Source organism: Rhea americana, unplaced genomic scaffold (genome assembly GCF_003343005.1).
Source record: "Rhea americana isolate MKP2758 unplaced genomic scaffold, rheAme1 scaffold_98, whole genome shotgun sequence".
Classification (NCBI taxonomy): Eukaryota; Metazoa; Chordata; class Aves; order Rheiformes; family Rheidae; genus Rhea; species Rhea americana.
Genome location: NW_028187177.1, coordinates 1,936,694 through 1,959,356, shown reverse-complemented (window position 1 = coordinate 1,959,356; position 22,663 = coordinate 1,936,694). Strand labels below are relative to the sequence as shown.

The window sequence follows — 22,663 nt, the reverse complement described above, 5'->3', positions numbered from 1 at the left end:
ATTTTTACGTGCCTCAGCACAGTACAATCTAGTAAAATAGTAGTGAAAATCGCTGCTTTGTATTCACAGGCAAGATAATACAGGGGAGAGCAAACCCTGGCCACACGGTCGTTAAAGGCAAGGAGCAGTGCAGCGCACAAGACACTCAGGCAAGAAGAGCAAAAGGAACACAAATGCTCACACAGGATGTTTTAGGAGATCTTTCTCAGCAATGAGTCCAAGTTTAGATGTAAAACCAGTAGYTATGCCACTGGTAGGGCTCCTGCTTCAGTATGAAGAGCAATCCGTGTCTGATGTTCTGACCTACGGGCAAGACAGAGGCAAAGACCCAGGAAAATCAAATTTGTCTGTACCTTTGGGCCTGCACAGAGCGCGAGATGCGCGGTGATGAGAGGCACCGGTGTTTCTGGCAGGGCAGCAGCAGTGGGTGGGGATTTACACAACAGACGCTCCAGACAGCTTAGAATTTGGCACGACGATCTCAGAGAGGAGAACTCCTCTCCAAAAAGAGCAGTCCTTTGATGAGAGAGCCTTCATTTCATTAATCAAACTGCCCTTTGCAAGGAACTTCCCTGAGCTGCAACCTCCCATTGCATCTTCCTCCTGCAATCTGATGCTGCCGCGCTTTTATGGTGATCAGCTGTTGACTGCAGAAAAGCTGAATCATGAAACAGAGGTTATAAACAAGGTTATGGCTAACAAAGGAAATTAATCCCACATCATGCAGAAGTTGGAGCAGGGGACTGTCAGCTAGGGCTCTCGGGTCTCACTCCTGCCCAACACGCTCCGTGACCTGAYGTGAATTATCATCTCTGCAACCTTTAATTTACCTGCTTAGAAAATGGAAGGAGTAACAGACTCCGTTGTGCTTTCTTTGTACAACAAAGCCCCTGGTGCAGCAGTAAAGCAATGCTGGGAGCCTCACAGTGCCAGGGGCTGGTTTTCACGATGGCTCAGCACCTTGCAGATCCATTTTCAGCMGCACAAAATGATTACCCAGCACGCGGTATTTCAAAAATGTTTGTAGACATTTGGAAGGCAGAGTGAGATTATCCAATTTGATTACCCTCTCCCGTATTTCACAGATTCTTACATTTCAGTTCCCCCATGGAGCCCAGTAACTTGTGTTTCATTTTACTCACTGAAAACCCTAAATATACAAGTTTTGTAGCCCAGAGTCTCACATTACATCCTTCAGGCACCGGAGTGCTGCAGGGTGCGTGTTGTAGACACCCAGCCCTGGAGGAGGGAAGAAAAGTCTGGTGCACCTACAGCTAACTGGGAAACTTCCTGACTATTGCCTTTCTTCTCTCTCTCACTCTCTYTCTCAAGAAATTAAACTCTTCACAGGAGAGCATATTTCACTTTCACTAGAAAAGATTCCTCAGCTCCAGGGAGCAGGGGACTCGCACGGGGCTCTCCGGGCTTTCAGGCACGCCCCACAGAGTGAGGACAACCCCATGTACAGATCCTTGTGAACCTCTTTTCTATGCTCATGCCAAATGCCCTGGTTAACAAACTGTTCTGGGTGTGKTGCCACCTTTATATAGGTAACTATTAAGGTAAATACTTAAGAACTCTGACTTTTTTGAAACTGTTTAGTAAATACAAATAAATAAATGTATGCATGCATATATTTTTGAAAACTTTAAGAGACTAGAAAACTTCCTGCCTTATTTTGCTTACAGCTCTGCTAGGGTTCTTCATTGCCTAAGAGGCTTACCTTTCTCACTCAAATTTTCTTCCAGCTCGATAATGATTGCCACCTAGAAAATACCAACTRAGAAACAAGGCAGTGATGTATTGCCCCCAGAGTGGGTTCTGCTCCTGTTGGCCACTCATCAGTGCAATCTACTGGCCCATCTTTACCCGCCTGCTCTAGAAGCAGACAACAGTCCTAAAYAGGCTGGGGACTCACGCCTGTATTTTGTCACGGGTCCACTGTGTCTGGGCACGTCCAGCGTGGTCATGAGAAGTGAAGCAGAAGCGACCTTGCAAGCCGGCTCCTCTTGCAGGTGCCCGCAAGGACTMGTGGCTGCGTGCCAGCACATACGACAACCATCTCCACGCGCTGGTTGTGGGSTATGGATGCTATGAGACAGTGTTAATTAGTGTGCAAGACACCTCTGCGGTCTGTAGATGAAAGGTGATTTGCAGCTGCAAATTATTGTTCTTCTTCATGTGAAGTCTGTTATTTTTCTGGTGGCCCTCATTTTGACTCATACCACGTCCCACATTTGGAGCGGGGCRGGCGGAGAGGCAGGCTCCTCTCCGCAGGCAGCTGTATAGCTACTTTACATTTCCAGCTGGCTGCACGCTTTAGAAGTGTGTAATTTGGCCTGAGCATCCATTTGTGGCAGCCTGGCAGCCTGGCAGTGCCTGTTCTCAGCTACCTTGGTTTGGGACTTGCACAAAACTGCAGCACTTTTGCAAGTTGCTTACCTGGTGGTTTTACAGGGATATTCTAGGTATTCAAGGCTGAATACACAACTTCTTGTGTACTCAACTCTTTGCAAAGGCAGATGACCAGCTAGGTAAACCTTAAATCCTATAGCAGAGAGAAGAAACAGGAGTCTCCAGGGCCTCTGGCTGCCCCAAAGGAGGGAAGGGAAGAAAACGGTTCCAGCAAAACTGAGAGGACCAGGCAGAGGCCACTAAATCTACAGCTTTTAATTAGTACCCCAAAACCTCCCAGACAGGGATTGCAAGGCAGGARAGGTTTGCGCACGTGTCAGCCATCTGGAAGGAAGGGGCATTAGTGCACCTCTGTGGATGTGGATAGTGGCAGTAGCAACTAGATCCAATGTCCTTTACTCTTACAGCAGAAAGTAACATGGTACAAGATAGTTGTAACGATGGAGGAAAAAATATCCCTCCTACTCCGCGCTGCACAGGGCAGCCAAACACACGTGCACGGGCRGTGGCAGGACAGGTGGCCCAGGCTGGGCACAGCCACCTGGCCACGGGGGAAATCAGCATCTGCAAGTACTGTGAGCCAGAGAAGTCCTAGCATGAAGCGTGATTTGCCTTCCCCAAGCACCACTGTAGGGCTCTCCAGCTGAGAAGTAAGTGATCACTYGCACAAGACAGTGTGAACAAGTCAGAGATTTTTACTGTCAGACGGGATCCTTCAGAGTCTTCAAAGCAAACCTCCTGCCCAGCCCACACCCCGAGGTCCTCCTCTCCCCCCCGCCCCAGGGGACATCTAAGCTGCAGCAGATCTCAAACCCCATCAGGTGATGCGATTCCTCAAAATCCTCGTGTACCATCAAATGAAGAGGACTGGAAGGAGCCTCCGGCCCCGTCTCGCCCCTCTTTCCACCCCCGACCTCCAGCGGGACCGGCTCTACATAACCATTCCCGACAGCTGTTTGTCTAAGCAGTTAGCGGGCCAGGGGTGTAATTACCCTCACCGTTGACAGAATATGCGTGCTCTATTTCCAGCTTTGGCTTGCTCCCAGCAAACCCATTTGGGTCCTGTTTTCAGAGCRCCGCGAGCCCGTGCCCGCGGCGCAGCTGCCACCAGCCGTGCGGAAAGCCACCGCAGCGGGGACCCGCTGCATCCGTCCCCCGGGATCGCAGGCTGCCAACGCGCGCCGTCCCTGGCGTCTCCTGGGGGCCGCCCGTGGCAACAGCCGCGCTCCCGTCCCGCAGCAGCGCTGCTGCCGTGCCCAGGGACCCCCCCGGTCCGTGGCGTGAGCACAGCTGCGTGCCGGGCAGGGGCACCGCTGCGGAGCGGCACCGCGGAGACGAAACGAATATGCATGCAGGAAGAGATGCTATTTCGTTCATGGGCCTCTTAATGGTGGGACCGGGAGGGAGAACTAAGGCTGCCGTCCTCCTCGGGGTGAGACTCACCTGCGCACCCGCAGGGGCAGCGGGACCCAGGGCTCCTCCACGCCGCGGCGGGCACGTTGCGAGGGAGCCGTTGCTTGGGGAGATTGCCGTGGAGCACACCAGGCGAAAGGTAGACTGTAGGCAAAACATCTTCCAAMTGATTTCTTGTCTTCCCTAGTCTAACGCCAACAAAAATTTCCCACAGCTTCGGGGTCACACGCTATGGGAAGAACCAGGGAGTAATACCCATCCCGGCTGCAGCAAGCCATGGGGAAAACACAGCCAGAAAGTGGCAGTAGAAGAGGATCCACCTTTGCAACCCATCATAAAGTCCTGCCGCTGTCTYCTGCCTGTACTAACTATGGGAAATACTGCAAATATCTTGGCAAGACCTAACCCTGCTTGGGCTGCTGCTGAATACTAGTCTTACACGCGTTAACTAAAGTAAGCAGACACTTGGGCTATGAGCAGAGTTTAGAAAATAAAATTTTGCATAAACAGTCTGCACAACAGGATCATTTTGATGGATTCAACAGGATAAACACTGATGAAGTACTAGAATTTTTTTTTTTTATTTTTAGCAGTTGAATTTTGGTAAATATCAGTTTTTAATCACCACAAATGATGATACTGAACTGTCACACCCCAAGCCGAGGTTATTCTTCGCTTCTTCTGGGAGGTGGGGATGGGTTTCTGGGTTTGCTTCCTTCTTTGAAATAACTGCTGCAGCAAAGAGATACTAAATGGTGGAAAAAACACACAATCTCRCGTCTTGGTGACACTGACAGATGTGACGGTGCGGGCTGTTCGTGAYGTGGTGATTTTTTATTAATAACTCTGCACTGCAGAGAAGAGACGTCCGGGTGCGTGGGGAGCGCAGCTTTGCTCTTCGGGCTCGCGGAAGAAGTAACGCGGGGCGGGAGGCAGAAGCGGCGGAGGGCAACGAGGCCGCGCGGGAGAGGGCAGCGGCTCCGCGCAGCGCAGCGAGACGCCGAGCACCGGCTATTATCTGAACGGGCTCCCGGTTAATTTGTGGGGAACAGATAGCAAAAAAAAAAAAGAGGGGAGTTTTTCACTGCTGACCGACGAGGCGGGATACCCGGGGCAAGGGACGGGGCGCTCGGCCCGCCAGCGAGCCCGTACAGGTGGCTGGGCTCAGCCACGGAGGCGCACGGGACCCCCCCGCTGTCCGAGCCACGTCGCCACGCTGCCACGGGGAGGGAAACCCAGCTTGAAAGGGCCAGGAGGCAGCAGGGGCAGGAGTTTCCTTCCCAGGGCTGGCTGCTCTGCACTCTCTGTCGTCCGCTTAAGGAATAGTGAAACTTTTGGTGCTTTGGGTAAATTAAAGACATTTGGTTTTCATTCCATACGCCCTCTCCTTTTTTTTTTTTTAATACCTGCAAGCCCATCGGGTCTGTCAAACATGGGCGGGCAGCACTGGCACTCGTATAAATGCAGTGATTTACGCTTCTCTGGAAATGCACTGGCATTTCTGAAGAACCCCACCCAAGACCAGCAAACGCGGAGGCAGCAAGATGAGTCACTGCGTTCTGGCACCCGCTCGTCTCCCTCGACGGCCAGAGCCCGCAGCCRGCTTGGGCCGATGGCAGGGACGAGCCCCGGGTCCCCAGTGATGCTAGTGGACATCTCAGAAGCGCCTGCTGCAACCCCCCGGTCTCAGGAGCGGTTCGGATGGGAAAACCAGGGGCACCGTGAGGCCAAATTGAGCTCTAATCGCTGGAGCTGTGTGCTGAACRAAGCAGCATGTTGACACAGCCGCTGGCTCCAGCTGAGCCTAATAACCCGGCTTGAATTCACAAGCGTTGGAGTCACCGGGAGGCAGAGGAGAGCCCTGGAGGGTGGCCTACCTGGGGAGCCTTGGTGGGAGCCCTGGGCTTTGCTCTGCCCAGAGAGCAGCCTGTAGGGCAGCTGAGCCTGAGAAAGCTCTTAAAAAATCCAGTATTTGCAGCAGACGTATCAGTCCCCTAAGCCTCTAGCATGGAGAAGGAGCCTGAGCTACAGAAATCAGTGCAGCCATTTGCAGGTGTGATTTAAAAGAAAAAAAAAAAAAAAGGAAAAGGAAAAGCGAAGGCGTTACCGCTCGGTTAAAATGGCCCCTACCTACTCAGCTGCCTGCTCCCTCGCGTTAGCGCAGTCGTGTTTGACGACCTGTGCTAAACCCCGCTCCCTTTGACCGCCGCGCTGCCGCCAGCCGTGCGGAGCCGCCCGCGCGGGCCGGTTCTCGCCCGGCTCGCAAAGCGCCTCCGAGCGCTCGCGCGCGGCTCGGCAGCCCGCCGCAGCCCGCGCGTACCCTGCCCCGAGGGCTCGGGCAGCGCCGGCAGGGCCGCCCGCCCGAGAGCCCTTCCCCGGYGCGCGGAGCTCCCCGCACCGTCCGCGGGCTGGGGTTTGCCCGGAGGAGCGTGTGCCGAGCTCCTACGGTTCGTGAGTTCCCGAAAGCGCACCAGCTGGGCCGGTCCTTCCCCACTTCTTTTTTTTTTCCAAGCGTTACCCATCCAATAGCTGCGGTAATAAAGGCAAAACAGAAAACACTGCTGTCTGTTTGTGCGTTATAAACTGGGAGAGCAGCTGCTGCTCCTAGGCGGAACAGGAAACGTCGGTACGGGAGCCACAAAAAGCGGAGCCTTCCCCTCCGACGGTCGCCGCCTCCGTTCGCGCGGCCCGGCTCCTGCCGGCCTCGCTGCCTTCGCTCCGGCCGAGCGAGCCGCGGCAACGGGCGCCGACGTGCCGGGAGCGCCTCGGTCTCCCGGCGCTCGGTAGCAGCTTCAGAGAGCCTGAAACGCATCCAAGAGGGAGAAAAATCATTTCCCAACGGGGCCCAGGGCACAGAGAAACTCTGCAGTGAACCCTGCCGTGCCTCCGGACGCGGCCGGCCCCGTCTCCCGGGAGCCTTCCCTTGCAGATCAGAGCCCCGGCTCGGATACTTCGCCCAGCGTGCGTTTCGGTAAACGCTGGAATAATATCTCCGGCTTGGGTTTTGAAACCTCCGTGGGGCATCAGCAAAGTTGGATGCCAGGCTCAGCGGAGTCGGGATTTGGGTGACTCCTTCCTTCAAATAAGTCTCCGTTTTGTCCTCCGGTGCCACCGGTGCTGGCAAAATTGCATGTTGGGGCTTCGCCGGAGGCTGACGGCTGCTCCGGGCTCGCGCCTGCGCCAGCCGTGCCGCGCAGCCTGCGCGCTCCCCCGCCGGCCTCGGATGCAGCGAAGGTTTCTCTAAAGCACCCAAACGCTGCCAAAACGCCGAGCGGCGGCTTCGCCCTCCCAGGCGGCTGCTGGGTTGCTGCATTCCCCGGTGACACGTTTTGTGGGGATTGCATCGTCACACCCAGGCCGTCCACAGCTGGGGACACCCAGAAAAGGCACGGGAGCAAAAGCAAATAAACAAATAGGAGCCCTCAGGCCCCGGGCACCCACGCTGCAAAGCAAGAACGCCTGAGGAGCAGGCGAAAACGGGGAGAAGGGAGCAACGTAGCCTGAACCGGGCGTCTCAGCCCGCTCAAAATGCAGCTTTTCGACGGGTTTTCTAGAGCTCCCTCTAGTGCGCACAGTCCCAAGCGTGTCCCAGTGCACACATCGGACTGCGCCGGCCGGCCACGATCTGAAGTAGATTTATTACAACGGGCGCTTAAACCGTATTTCCCATGAAAACATTTGCTCTGGTAGAAATTCTGTTATTTCCCACAGAAAAACTGCTCTTGGGTCTGCACGACTGACTGGCTGTGTTTTCCATGCTCATGGAGTCTGTTTTCCCATGGTTTTGAACCAAAAATTAAAAGGTCAGAAAGACTCTGCTGTAACAGCAGCTCTGGCCTATTTTTCACCTAGCACTTTTTCATTTATTCATATCTTCCTCAGGGACTAATCTACCTATTAGAATAATAAGGTTATTTTCTGAGTCTAATCTGAGAAAATAAATTAAGAAGTCCAAACCTTTCATTAGATCTCAGAGAGACAGAATTTCTCGGTCAAGGAGAGCCGAGACACTCAGGAGTATATGTCCAGCAAATAGCATTTATTAATTATGCATATTCATACACACAGGCGTGGATGGCAGGCAGCCTCCACAAGCGCCCTAGTAGACGGGTGCCTGCAAACTAATGTGTTAAGTAAATAGCTCTTTTATTGCCCTAAGTAGTCACGTAGTAAAGGAGCTCACATTTCCAAGTATCCGTGGAGCAAAATAATAGAAAAGCTATTAAAATCCAGAGAAAGATAGATTGCATTATATTGCCTAAATTAAAGCCTAAATTGGTATGGATGCAAACATAAGGGCTCCTACCGTCTTTCCCTCCTGAATACCAAGCAGGACTCGGCCAGCACATACAAATCCTTTCAATAAATGACTTTTTCTTTCTGCTTGCAGCGCCGGAGCCCACCCAAGGCCGCCGATCCGGGGGCGATGCCCGGCGCCGCAGCCCACCGACGGCCTCGCAGCCGGGCATTTCACCCCCGCTCCACCCCCGAGCTGCCTCCCGCCCGCCCCGGGGCCTTTCCGGCCCCGTGGAAAAAGGCGACTGGCTCAGCACCCCGGGGCGCCCAGCACCGCTGCAGACAGCTCTGCTGGCCCAAAGCCCGGTGCCACCTGGAAGATGCTTCCGAAGAGGCTCGTGCCGGAGCGACCCAGGCTGGACGAGCTGATGGGCCACGGGCGCCGCGTCCGACCCCTTCGGCAAGCGCGGCTCTTGCAGAAGGGCTGCAGCTGGGGAGGGCGAGAGCCCCCGTGCAGCCTGCGCCAGCCGCTGATTGCCCTCGCCTAGAAAGTTGTGCGGGAACCACTAACGTGAAATTAATTTCTTTCATCTCCTTCCTTGGCAGCCTGCTTGAGCTGCTGCTTCTCCTGACGGTAATGATTCAATAATCCGAAAAACACCATGCTTGCTTTGCAGTCCGAACAGCCGAGTGTACCGGCACAGAGATTTTATTTATCCTCTGGGAAAGGCTGCTCTGCAGCCACAGAAGGTGTCGCAGTGAGTCAACTTTGGAGCTTAATTTCAAATGTTGCCTCTGCAGCATTGCACTGGTGTTTCATTTTCGGGCAGAAAAGCAGCCCGGACAAACGGGTTTGCCCAAGGGCGAGGGGCTGGGACGCAGTTCACTGCTTTAGCAAAGGACCGGGGGGACAGCGGGGCCCTGAGCCCCTTCTACCGCTGCTCGGCGTCTGCGCGGTACCGAGCCCCCGGCCCGGGCGGCCGCGTCCCATCCACCTCCCAAAGGGGAGGTTCTCGGGGGGGGGGGGGGAGAAACGCTGCTGCTCCTGGAGCGAGTTTGGCAAGTTGCATCCTGCACCAGAGCCGTGTACGACGAGAGGAACTCCAGCGCCAAACTCCTCGGCCCTCGTTTCCCTCTAAAACGGGACCCCGGGTTTACAGCAAATCGATGCGCCGACCCCAGAGAGCGCTGCCCCTCCGCCCTGCAACGGGTGGAGGAGCGCGACCGGCTTTCACTAGTGGGGAGGGCCGCGAGAAGCGCGCCGCCTCGGAGAACCAGCGAAGGCGTTTTTAAATCAGTGATGTGCTGCTTGACCGGGAGCCAGGACGGCTCCCCGCAGCCGGCAGCACCGCCCCGGGGGGCAGCTAAAACCCCGCAGGCGGCACTTTGCACGCGCTGAAGCCGACGCAGGACTTTTTGCAACCGGGCCATTAAAAAAAAAAAAAAAGGAAAGAAAAAGAAGAAAAAGAAAAGAAACGCATTGCAACTGTGTGAGCCGGCGGCGAGGTGAAGCGTGCACCGCGGCGCCTGAGTCAGCAGCGCCTCCGCGTCCTCCCGAAGGCGCCCGAGCGAGCCTGGCCAGCATTCGCGTCGCTCTGCCCTCTCGCCACGAACCCCTCGCCCGGCACGGACGGGGCCCGCTGCTCAGCTCTGCCCCCGCCACGCCAGACCGCCGTTTGTTTTCCTCCCTGTTTTTAGCATCAGAAAACATTTTTCTGTATTTCAGAAACCCGGTGCATGCTGCTTTCTATTTACAGTTCATCACTCCATAAGCACCTGTGATATTGTGATATACAAAAAAGCATTGCAGTGCCGTTAAATTTTGCACAGCATCAAGTTTGTTCCTCTAACTTTCCATTAAGTGAAATGCTGGCTTGCTTGAACTTTTTGCCTGTTTTCCTAAGGAAATGAGGCTACGCAGGCCTGAGATCTGTCCATCCACCCATTTCTTAGCCCAGCCATCCTCAAAAAGTCATTTACGTTGAACAAGCTGCGACCGCTGTAGGTGAGGATGGGTGCTCGCAGCTGGCAGAGGACCCCAGGGCAGCTCAGATAAATCAGCTGAGCAAGGGAAAGGCTGCGACAATGGCCAAAGCAATTAAATAAGCCAGAGAGTCCACACCAGAGAGGCCCTTATAAATGCTCCAATTGCAGGAAAAGCTTCAAATTGCAGCCCCCAGATTAATGGCAAGATATAAATCTTAAAAAAAAAAAATCTTTTTTAAAAAAAAAAGATGTTTCTTTTCCAGCCCCTGGGGAGCTGCTTGTTTTCGAAAAGCACCACGTGCTCCTTAACTCAGGGACGGCAGCGCGCRGGGGCTGGAAGGAGCCCTCCGGCTCGCGGCTTCGGGGAGGAGCGGCGGCAGCTGGGGCRGCGGGTACCTTTTGCCCTCGGCCGCTCGCCGTCTCCCGCGGCTCGGCGGGAGGGTTTCCGCCGCGGCATCACTTGCAAACGCGCCGCGGCAGCACTTCCGAGCGGGTGCGAAATGCCCCATCGCAGATGCCCACTGCTGCTTGCTCTAGGGGGGCACGAGCCTGCTGCAAAGACGCATCGAAAAACGGTGTTTGCCGCTGCTCTCCTGTTCATCTCTTTGCAAGCAGCGCTCGGCAAAGGTGGCATCTGCGCCGGTGTGGGCTCCACAGCGCCCCAGGCACGCCCCTTCGTGGCTCGTTTATTTTTAACGGGAATCAAAACGTGAAATGCAGAAGTGGCATCTGCAAAACCTGAGCCGCGGGCAGGCGCCGCCGCCGCGGGGGCCCTGCCCTGGCGCGGGATCGGCTGCAACGTGCTGCAGCCGCTGAGGCTGCTGCAGCCACTCAGACAGCTTTATTCATTAGTAATTAGGCAGGCAGTGTTTGGCATCTAGATTAATCCCACTTTTAATTATTTTGAAACTGTGCGAGATTTCCCAGGCATTAAAGATTATGTACGCGCTTGCTGATTCCCCTGCAATTATTCTAATGTAATGATGTCTATTAATGCGCTTGCCGTGCCCGGAGGGGCCATTCCCAGGCCCCCCRCCGTGGAGCACACAGCTCTCGTGTGGTCCCGCAACGTGGAAACCTCTCTGCCTGCTTGTACGGCCCGGAATAACACTTTCCATATGTTCCTCCAAATATTAATACCATCGCAGAGCTGTTGCTATAYGTAGCAGGCGTGCACACGCTGCAAAGCAAGAGAGAAGCGCGATCCCGGTTTTGCTAAGAGGGAAACTGAGGCAGGGAGAAAGGAAATGAGTCGCCTGATGAAGAGGCAGTTGGAGCTGGGAATAACCCGGGGTTTTGGAAACCTTCCCCCGTGCACAGCGCTGGCAGCACCAGCTCAGCACGGTGCCTCCGGCCGGGCCACGGGCCCCCACGAACTATATCTGACCTGAAACGAGAGGTGTCGATCAGCTTGTGCATCGGTCAAACTCTCTGCAGGTTTTCTTTAAAGGAAGAAATGTTATTYCACGCCGTCCACGTCCACGGGCCGCCCGCCAGCCCCGGCTGCCGCAGCCAGCACCGGCCGCGCTCACATCTCCGGCTCGACCTTGGAGACAGCTCGCTGCTCGGGAGAGGTTTCCTAACGCGTGTTTAGTCTTTCCCGAACGCAGCGGAGGGTGCGAGACGACCCGAGCGCGGTCGTCCCGGCGGCAGCTCCTCCCCGCGCGCGCTGAGCCCCTGCCTTGCCCTCTGCCCGGGGCACGGCGGGAGCGGGGGCCTCCCGCACCGGCCCGCGCGCTGCCGTTCGCGGGGCACGTGCTGTAACCGTGCGGAAAGCAAAGTCCCCGTCCAAATAATAACGGTAACAAGAATAAACAACTTCTCCGGTTTATACAACCAGCTTTTCTGGTTGATTTTGGACATGATGCTTGTTGCATGCTCGCTTGCTTTTGCGTCTAATTTTTGGTTTAGCTTTTCTGTTTTTCAAGTGGAAAACTAAAGTCCTCTCCGCACAGCAGGAYGCCCTGGACACTGGCTGCCAGGCCAGCGTCTTCCAGAGGCAGCTCTGGAGCAAGAGGAGTGGGGAGTACAGCAAAGGGAAAAAAACACATATACACACACGTGCAGGAACAGTCTTACAGAGCTGCAGGGCGCCGGCAGCAATCTCGACAACCTGCAGAAAGCACAACTTGCTTTTCAGGAGAGGACCGCTCAGAAAAGCGGTCAAAACCTTCTCAGCAGCTCCCGAAGCGGAGGGMGCGCGAAGGGGCCGTGCCCGAGACGGCGGGAGCCTGAACGCACTGCCGAGGAACCATCGTTTCACGCTCACGGACTCGCCTGTCGGCAGCTATTTCATTCGCGCCACAGCTGTCCTCCGTTCTCAGCTGCGCAATTCCCGATGCCCGTGGTCAGGTAAAGGAATAATCACATAAAAATCAGAAGACTGTAGTTAAATTTTATTTATCAGTTCTATTGTTAAATTACACAATCAGAGTCAGTGGATCGGCTTGTAAATCTACACGGTAAGACAGCATCTACAGTGGGAACCAGTAGAATTGATATGATTCTGACAAAAACGGTATCCTTATATTCATACACCCCCTATATACAATAAACGGTATACGCAAAGAAAATGCAACTAGTCTCTGTAAACCATGCACACCACAGCATAAAAACAAAATGCACCTTCTGCAACAGGCCCTCCAGCCAGCTCACAGTCAAGTCCCGTTTACAGCAGTGCCTTTCAGTTTTAAGAGCGAGTTATTTTCCCCATAAAAACCAAAATACAACGGAGACATCATATTGGCAACCGCAGTTCTTGTTTCTTTTTTTTTAAAAAAATTTGCTGTACACAACGTTATTCTCTCTTCCACGCTGCTCACGCAGGGTATCGGTTTGCTGCCGGTTCGCTTTCCGCCTGCCCCGGCAGGACCGCTGCCCACGCCGGCTGCAATGTGACCCCAGATGCAACACAACTTCTAGATAAACTTAGGCGTGGAGCCGTGAAGACGCACGTTTTAAAGCCTTCTTCCTCATTTTATGCCCCCTGCCGCCTCCTTTGTGTATAATGTTAGAGGCAAAAAGGAAATAGTGCAAGTGAGCCTTGTAAGCATCGCGTGTACCACCGGGGCCGAGATCGCCACTCGCGCCACGCTCGAGCGCGCCGCGGGCTGCAGCAAAACTCCTCGCCTCGCTCCATCTAGAACCGAAGCCTTGCAGAGGTTTTTTGCATAGAGATTTAAGCGCCCCCCTCGCACCCCCGTCGCCCGTCCTCGCCGGGGCGGCAGCTCCGCTCCGCTCCACGCACGCAGCTCCAGCGATGCCGGCTCCGGAGCTACGCCCCGCTCCCCCACGCAGCGCTCTCCTGCTGTATAACTATGGCTATGTTAACTGGATCCATCACTTTTAAATCACCGCTAACCCGTCAGCGCTAAGAAGGGCTCAAGAGTGTAGCAAAAAAGCCCTATTTTTGTATTGTGTAGTAAAGATTTACTGGAAGTAAATCGTAATTCAAGTGTAAAACTACTTCTCCTTCAATTGAGCAATTCTCTTCATMATATTGCTGGGACTAGAGAGTTTTATGACTTTTTAAAGACACTATACAAATATCCGCAACAAATTTCATCTAGTTTATATCACCAATTATTAAGGATTGATAAATTCAGCATTACGCATTCTAATGGGTAAGAAAGATGTAAAATCAGGTACTGTCATAGAAGAATAATTTGGAAAAGGCTTTATGAAACATGAAGATGTGCTGTAACTTTTCCAGAATGGTTAAAATTATACTGCCCTGAAAAATTCTGGAAATAGCTTCTTTAACATTGGCATTCAGTTCAGAAAAGTATGTGTGGGTTTCTTTTCTTTAATATGAGATAGACCAAGCTTAAAACTCTAAACAGCAGTAGGTAGAAAAGTTTAAAATTGTAAATATTTATATAACTAGACAAATTACTTCTAYTCCTTTTAAAAGCCAATATTATACATAAAACTAGTCGGTATTTTTTCTAGACCTTTATTTTTCCCTTCATTGTCCATTCGTTAACTTGGTAAATATCATAAGCAGTTGGTGCCCTTTGAAAACAAATTATTAAAATAAAATTAAGACAAAATCAATGGGAAAACGTTTTGCGCATATACTGTATTGTGAGACTATGTTAAATGCTCATTATTAGGAAATGAGTTTGTTTTCCAGATAGATTTCAGCAGAACATCATAAACATTTTCCAGCATCCCATTTTGTACTTGTAACTAATTTAAGGTTTTTTTTTTTTTAATAAACGTCCAAGCAACCATTTCCGACGAGCCTACTTGGCTCCTGTATTTCATAAATAATCCAACCAGCCTAAAAAGGACAATTTAATTACACACTAAGATTAAGTGTTCCACGTACAGTACAACATTTACTGCAAAGGCAACTGCAAAGGCAACATTTTAACCTCTTTTTGCTCCAAATATTTCAGAAGCATGATTTGTTTGGACTACTCTGTYGTCTCGGATTTGCACGTTGGGTTGGGGCTCGCTTTGCTCGGTGTTCGGGGAGYCTCCTGCGAAGCCTTCAGCCCCGACTATCGCCGCCACCGCTCCACGTTCCCTATGTAGTCAGTGGTGGAGCTGTTCTCGCCCTGCTCCTTCAGGTGCGCCTGCTTGGCCCGCAGGATCTTGCGCTGCTCCTGGCGTTTCCGCCGCGCTTCCTGGTGCTCCTTCTGCCGCATGTACTGGTACCTCTGCAAAAAAAGGTCTTTTGCATAATCGTACAATTCCATGTCTAAAAAATTGAGGGCCTCGATGCGCTGCTGAGTCTGCCCGTCTATCTCCACGCTGGAGGCCCTTGTGCTATTGTACTGTGTGAATGGCGAGATGAAATTCATGTTAAAAGTTTTTTCAAAGAGATACTGAGTCTTCCTTTGAAACTCAGTAAGGCCAAAGAAAGCCATACGTTTCAGGTTCTCCTTTGCACTGTCTAGCAGAACCTTATTTCTTTGCTCCTCTGGCATGACGGACAAGTTGTAGCATCCCACCAGGCTGAGGTCGGAGAGCATGCGGACCTGGCGGTTATTGGCGAGATTGTAAGGGCAATCCATGAACTCCTTCAGGGAGCAGCCCGACCAGTCGTCGCCCGTGTAGCAGCTGGGCAGCTCCTCGGTGGTGGGAGACCTGCCGTCGCAGACGTGCAGGGACGCCTTCCACGTCGCCCCGCGCTGGACGTGCCGCCATTCGCTCAAGTAGCGGGATACGGGGTCACGCAAGATAGTGATGTAGTAGAAATTCCTGCAAAGGGGAGAGAAAGGCAGAGCGTTTAGCCACCTGTGTCCACAGCACAGAGCACAGTAACGTTCAAAATCAATAGAAACGTGGAGATGCACTTAAGAGCCTCAGAAACCCTCCTGGGAAGAGCTCCACAGCAAGTGTTCACCTGCCCAGGGCGAAGGATGATTGAACAAGCTCCCCACAGGACAGCGTAAAAGGGTTTTATCTCACTGTGCATGTRCTCCTCTGCTTACTAGGTTTTGCCTCTACGGAGACTGCCGGGAACCCAACATTTCCCTCTGCCTTTGCGGCACGAGTGGCAACACGCTCCTGCTGGCTGCTTCTGCAGATGTTCTCCTGTGACCGCAGGAGTGTTATCAAAGGGTCTCCCATGGTGCGGCCCCTAACCCAAGCGAGGTGCTGGCCAGGATCTGCTTTTTAGGCAGGCTGGAAAGTAGGAAATGTGACACAAAGAGCAAGCCCCACCGCCCCAGCACTGCTGAGGAGGYGCAAGGAGAGCCACGGTGCAGTTCCTCTGCCCACCGCTACCTGGTGCAGACAGAAATCCTCCCTTAGCAGCCCCGTTCTGAGGCTCTGCCCACAGAAGAGAAGGCAAAGGGGTCCCATCCGAAAGGGACATGCTGCGTACGACCAAGAGAGCCAACGTTTTACCAAGCTGCATCTGAGAAAAACGGAAAATACACCTACATCAAGCAACGAGCTTTCTTGTTCRTTCTTGCTGTGCCTGGCGCTGCAGGTGACCCCCAGCTCCAAAAACAACAGCATACTGTTCTTGTCCTGAGCGGCAGCTCTAGCTCCAGTGCAGAACCACGTGTTACGTTTCTTGCACGAAAGACCTGGCCTGACAAGTCTGCGCGCTCTGCAAAGCGCTGCTCTTGCTGCCCTTCCTGCTGAGCGGTGGCCCTCAGCAGCGCAGCGCCGGCGAGGCACAGGCACCTCCTCTCTCCGGTCAGACACACGGGATGTTCCCAGAAGCCCCAACCTATCCGCACTGAAACAAGGATCTCAGGGAAGCCCATGCAGACTCCCTGTTCTATCCTCCTGCTTTCACCTGACTCAGGATGCAAAGACGAGAGAGGGGAGATAGTGGAGATTCACTATCGGAGTGATAGCGATCTGCTTCAGCAAACAGAATTAAACCAGCTAATGAGCAAATTTCCCTGCTCTGGACCCCACTGCTCCAGGATGAGGCCACAGAGGAGCACGTGCCGGGAGCCCGGAGCCGGCATCGCTGCGGGAGCCCCTCTGGGCCACGACCACCGTCTCCTGCGGTGGTGGCACCACGAAGGGGTACTCGGTTGCTCTCCGGAGTCGCCGTCCAGCCCTTGCTGCTCGGTGGCTCCYCCGGAAGAAAAGCCGCTAGATGTCACCGTTTCACAGAGAATCGTGTCTGGGTGCGCGCGGGAGGGAATCGGAGGCACCAAAAGGCTCCAGCAGCAGCAGCGCCGCGAGAGCAAGCCTGGAGCTGCACCGTTGCTCTTGTCGTTCAGAGCAGCCGGCCTCACAAATAGACAAGTAAATGGAGAGCAAAGCAAACTTGCAAACCCAAYGGAAGGTAAGGAGCCCAGGAAAGGATCGGTGGCAGGGCACGGCGGCACCTCGCTCGCCCTGGGGCTGCCGAAACGCCCGGGCTCCCAGAGCTTCCACCACGACCTCRACGTGGCTTCTGCAGCCAAAGCTGCCCCCTGGCAAGGACGCGAAGGGTTTCCCTCTCGCTCGGCGACTAGTTTATCCGCAGGTCTGTGGCTATGCTGGAGAAGGCAACATGCCCACGGGCTTTCCACGCGCGCTGCCACGCCAACCGGCCACGCGGCGAGCAGGCACGGACCCGGTCCTGCTCGCAGGTTTGGTGCTGCAAGGCCCAAGCGCGGCCGGACCCGCTCTCCGGGCTGGTCAGCGCTTCGGCACAGCTGGGAGCAGAGCCGGGCGCGGAGGTGCTGCCGGCGAGGGCCGACCACACCGAACGCTCTGAGGTCATCACAGCAATCGATGGGAGTTAATGCAAGAAGGGAAACAAATCCTGAGCCAAGATCGATACAGCGAGCGTTTTATCATAGCTCAAATCCTTCAGCCTTTCTGCTCTTAGGTCACAGGCGGTGACAAAGAGCCACACTTGGCTGCCGTTGTAAAAACAAAAGAATGAATAAAACTTGTATGTTGGTGGAAGAAACTGTATCGTAATGGATCACTGTCATCCCTGGTGCCAATCTGGGCAGATATCTCCATCAGCGCCTCTCATGGGAAAATGCCGCAGGCGAGGAAGATTACGTAAAAGAWGCTGAATAAAACTGCAAGTTTGACTCTGCGCTGAGCGTGGAAGTGTCTGAGCTGCTCCCCAACCCTCTGCTCYGGAAACCAAGCAATCTGCAGGTGCCTGCTTCTGGGATGCTCCACACAGGTCCCATATCCCACCTGACCTGAGCACAGCTTCCTACAGCCAGGCTGTTTTCTCCCCAAACACAGTTTGGTTTCAAGACATACAGAAAGCCACTTTGTCAGCTGTTGGGGCTCATCTCAGCTTTTTTTTTTTTTTTTTTTAAAATTCTACCGAAAAAGACAACCTCCCTTTCGGGAACACCAGCTTTTGGGTTAGCCCCAAGCCACTTTCATCTGAGACAGAAATCATGGCAGCTCCAGGAAAGCAGCCATGCTGCAGAGCATTTATCTGAACCGAGCTTCAAAAAGTCGCAAGAGCTTTAATGCATCATCAAGGCAGATCCGTGCCAGAGATGGACTCGGCCATTGCTGCCTCAGTCTTCTGCTGTAACTGGGAGGAAGACTCAAAGCTTTGCAATTATTTTTAGCTCTGTACATAACAGCTTGTTCTTTCTGCTACCTTGACAAGAGGGTGTTGAGCTCTTGCCCGCTCCTTGAAGCTTGCACTGCAGAGCCCGAGACAACATGTTTGCAGGTAGAGCACAAACCCCACTGCAGTGGCCTCCCTCCAATCTACAAAAAGCTGCACTCATCAGAAATACAGGTTTTAGGATAAGGTTTAACTGGATACCTATGAAGCAGAGAACAAAAGGAGMTTGCAGGCTGCCCAAGAAGTAGGTTGACCCTGGAGCCAGGAGGAATCAGAGATGGCGTGACAGTCATTTGCTCTTGATATCTCCCCGCGCACARCTATTCCCTTGAGGACAGCAGGGACAGCACAGTCTCATGACGTTGAGTTTGCTCCTTGTGCTACATCAACTGCTCCGCTTATCACATCACCTCAAGGTTAAAGCGAGATCATTTTTGGGAGCAGTGAAGTATTTGCACACGATCCATTACTGCAGAGGAGCTCAGAAAAGGTCAGAGGCTCAGTCCAGACAAACGCCCAGCCAACTGCCTGCACCGCAAAAGCTGGGCTGGGGGGACACAGCGCAGCAGGTCCCCAGCAACACAGCTCGGCAGCTGTGCCACCGACTCTGGATTTGCACGCAACCCTGACACGATGGCTTTTTTGTGCTGCTTTACAACAGTGAAAGAAAACACAGCACCGAAAGGCTCCACGCAACTGCTGGCCAGGCTCAGCGTGGGGGTCCGAGCGGCTAGGGTTTCCACGAGGACCGCGCCGGCTTGGGCTCTGCGCCTCCGAGCCGCTGCAGGTCCAAATCCCTGCGGGTGCCCCGGCAGAGGGGTATCGATCCCTGCCGGGGGGGGCAGAGGGCTGCCACGCTGCCTAATCGCTCAGGGYGGCAGAGGAAGGTGGGAGGTCAGACGCCGGCGGCTGCCGTGCCTCGGGCYGGGAAACCTGAGCCCGGCTTGATGGAGCTGTGAGCTAAGGAGCTGGAAGCTAAACATCTGCTAAACGCCTTGCCCATTAGCGGAGGGCATGGGCTGGGGGGCTGAGGGACCTTCTCCCAYCTCCACCTAGAAACAAGGCTGGGGCAAGAAGGGCCCAGAGGGCGAGAGACCGACAGCTTTTGCACGAGGAGCATCCCAGCCGCCCGATCGGGCTGTGCCGGGGTCCGGAGGGCAGCGAAACCCAGGAACCACGGCTTCGGCACGCGCAGCCGAAGAAGCCGGGCTGTGATCCCCGGAGAGCAGCCTGGGGCAGCCCTGTTTTCCCAGCAAAACTCGGGCCAAGTTTTAACCTTGCTCAAGCACATCGGTTTGTATCTAGGTCAAGCTGATCGAGACGGCAAGCCTGGCCACAGCACCTTGGACACTGACGGGTACGTGCCAGGAATGGGAGGCAAATTCATGCCGGTGCCTCCACTTCTTTGGGAGAAGACAGGGGAGGAAAGGGCTGAAACCTACTCTGCATACGACACTGAGGAAATAAAAAAAAAATCGTCTCATTGAGGATGCGTCAGCCGAAGCAATGCACAATCAGGAGCTCGTTTAGAAACCAGTCACCACATGAGTTTTTGTTTTTTTTTTTAAAAAAAAAGAAGCTAAGTATTTTGTTTTGCAAGATGGCAAGTTCCTCCCGGAGGAAGCCAGCCCTACGCGCAGCCCAGCCACGAGCTCCCGCCGCGCTGAAAAGCCGCCTCGGCCGCGCCACGCGCGGGCTCCTCTCCGGCCCCGAGCCGCTCGCGAAGGATTTCCGCCCTGAAGCTGGGTGAGCTCTTCGCCCAGCCCGCCCAGGGAACAGCTTCCCGCAGGAGCAGGTCTTGCAAGCACCGCGCAAGCCCGTCGCTGCCCGTTACAACGCTGGGTGGAAGCTCASTTACGAGCAACAGCAGTTGCTTGTACAGCTATTTGCCCACAGCAAGCGCAGCGGGAGACGAGCGCTAGAGGAACCCCAAAAAAGGAGCTGGATTTTGCAAGAACAGCAATTACAGCAGCCCATCGTCGCCCCGAGACGATCAAATGGGAGAGGCTTGCAGAAAAGCAGCGTTTGGGGCACAGAAAGGTGGCAGCATTTTAAGATTTTTTTCAGCCCGAAGCATGCGCTCCTTGGTGCGGATAAGGCACACGGGCACAAATACACTGAAAACAAGAAAGTGTTTGGAGATGTTAAAAAAAACAAAAAACAAAAAAACCCATGGCGAGAAAGCGTGCCCGGCCCCCCGAAATGAAAACGCAGGCGACTGCCAAACAGCCAGTGCATAACCACCGGGCGTTGCTATAAATCAGATGTTTACAAYAGTATTTACCCTATCTAAACGCCGTTGCAGGAATTGGTTTCAACTTGTAACTGATATTTCTGTGGCGCAGAAGATAGAGGTTTGCAAAGCCTACACTCCATAAGCAGTGGTTTACAGAGAGGGAATAGTGGCAGTTTTTCATTTTCCAGAGTCCACTCACCCTTCCAAGAATCTTAATGCCTCATTGATTCATAATACAGTACATAAAGATTTCATTTTTCCGGCACACAGTGATATATTATGGCGGCAATCTATTTTGCCACTGAAAAGTTTGCTTAGTAGAAAAATTTGGAGTTTTGACATTCAGGAAATTACAGTCATCTGTAAAGCGCGATTGATACGCCAAGGCTAACATTTTCATTGCACTTATGCAGCCAAAATAACTATGCTAAAATATTTATTATATTCTAAAAAAATCCCAAATCTTGTTTGTAAAAAGTGTATATTTAGCATAAAAAAAAGGGAGGGGAAGCTTTATCTGTATCTTGATACATTTTAGCTCTTAAATGTGCTTAGCCATGTACTTTCTGATCAGAAGATGCTACATTAATCACTATTAATAATTTAATAAAATCAATACGTTAGGCTGCGACTGCCCCAGCTCGCCCAAGAGCCACCCAAACGGCACCTGTTAACTGTGCACTGAAAAAAGGATTATTGAAGCCGTTGCCCTTTTGTAAGTTCTCTTATCAATACGGTCTCGAAACAAGATGGGGCAGAGGGCTCCGATCACAGTTTGGCACACAGATTTGTCTTYTTTATGACTCGTACGAACGTGTATCTGTAAAGCTGCAATTTACCCTATTTCCCAACCACTCGTTATGAYCCGCTATCCGCTGTTTAAATCTTAGTAACCCCCGCAACTCCTTAGCATATAAAAACATTCCTGCCCCAGCACTGGAGAAATCCTGGAGCTTTTAAGAAGTCCACGTATTCCACAATGGGGAATTAACTCGGGAGAGGTATTTATAAAATCATTTGTTACTATATCAGAGCTGAATCAATTCTCTTCAATAATACATAAAAGAAGAGGGTTTGGTTCATGGGAGAAAAMGTAAGGCTGATGATAATTCCTCCACAAGCCACCTGCAGATARTCTGCCGTTTGCCAGTTAACAGAGCTCACGAGAGCTTACAAGAGAGTATTTTTAAAAGCTAAAGCAAGGATACATAGTGCATTAAAAAAAAAAGCACATATATGCAACCTATGTTTAACTCACTATAATTTTGGTGCACACAGAAATCCAAGGAGGCTCTTTTACAGGCTTTCTAAAATTTTGTCAAATTTGCAGCTACTGAAAACATCTTTGAAGTGTAATTAATGAACTGATACTAATATATTCTCAGGCTACTGCTGGAAGAGAGACTGAGGACCGGACAACGTATTTACAGCTGCAACTCGCTACAATTTTCATTTCAGCTTCCATTGATTTCATTTAGCACCATGAGACTGCATAATGAAGAAATCGCTATCAATTGAAAATACCAAGTGTGCTCTTGCCTCACTAGGGCACTTCAGTAATATCATGTAATGGAAGGGGATTCTCATTTAATTGAATTGGAAATGAAACACATATTAGCTAAGAAAACTTAATCAGTGCAATAATATTAAAATAGGCCACTCAGACAAACTATACTGATTAAGTCACTTGCAAACATTTCTGTAATCATCACTGAGACTTGTGGCGTTAATGATTTAAACTCACTTTTCTACTCCAGGGAACAAAACTGTAATTTCACAGTAGACAATTAGAATATTTTAAACCCTCTCTCATACATTATAATACAATCTCATAGTAAAACACAGGAAGGACATATCCTGAAAGGATATCTCCAGAGCCTTGACATATGAGGAGGCCTGCGCAGATGCCTGCGTGTCATCAAAATGTTTGATTTAGGCATGGAGACAGCCCAGAAAGTGTTTCACTTGCTGGTGAGCCCTTCCAAAATACTCACGGCAGCTCCTTCGCCGGCTTCATCTTTAATCTTGACTAGTCGATGATATCACACATCAATGCACTGTAAAGCTGTGAGCTTTAAATATCTCCCAGCAGACCAGGATTTTAAAAGTCTCACTCACACACAGTTCACATAACTGGATTTAAAATTTTCATGGAATAGCAGAGCACATTTCTAATAAAATGCTGTAGATGTATTTGTTGTGCCAAAGCTCAGCTGGGAGGAGTTTTATTTCAGCTAAACAAGCAAGACTTTCCAAACAATACACAAAAAGAACATCCCATTTCCCATGTATGTTAGTTCCACCACATAGCCAAAGCCTAATTTACTTAGTCTGAGTTTTATCAGGTTGAAACCATGCCC

General features: G+C 52.2%; 1 protein-coding gene across 1 annotated transcript in view; it reads right to left on the bottom strand.

Annotated features, from left to right (window-relative positions):
* Positions 1-12,425: 12,425 nt before the first annotated feature.
* Positions 12,426-22,663, bottom strand: part of HS6ST2 (heparan sulfate 6-O-sulfotransferase 2) — a 132,268-nt gene continuing 122,030 nt past the window's right edge. The window contains exon 2 of the mRNA XM_085325491.1: positions 12,426-15,261. Coding sequence (XP_085181617.1) covers positions 14,559-15,261 — 703 coding nt within the window. The 3' untranslated portion in view covers positions 12,426-14,558. The remainder of the gene's footprint in view (positions 15,262-22,663) is intronic.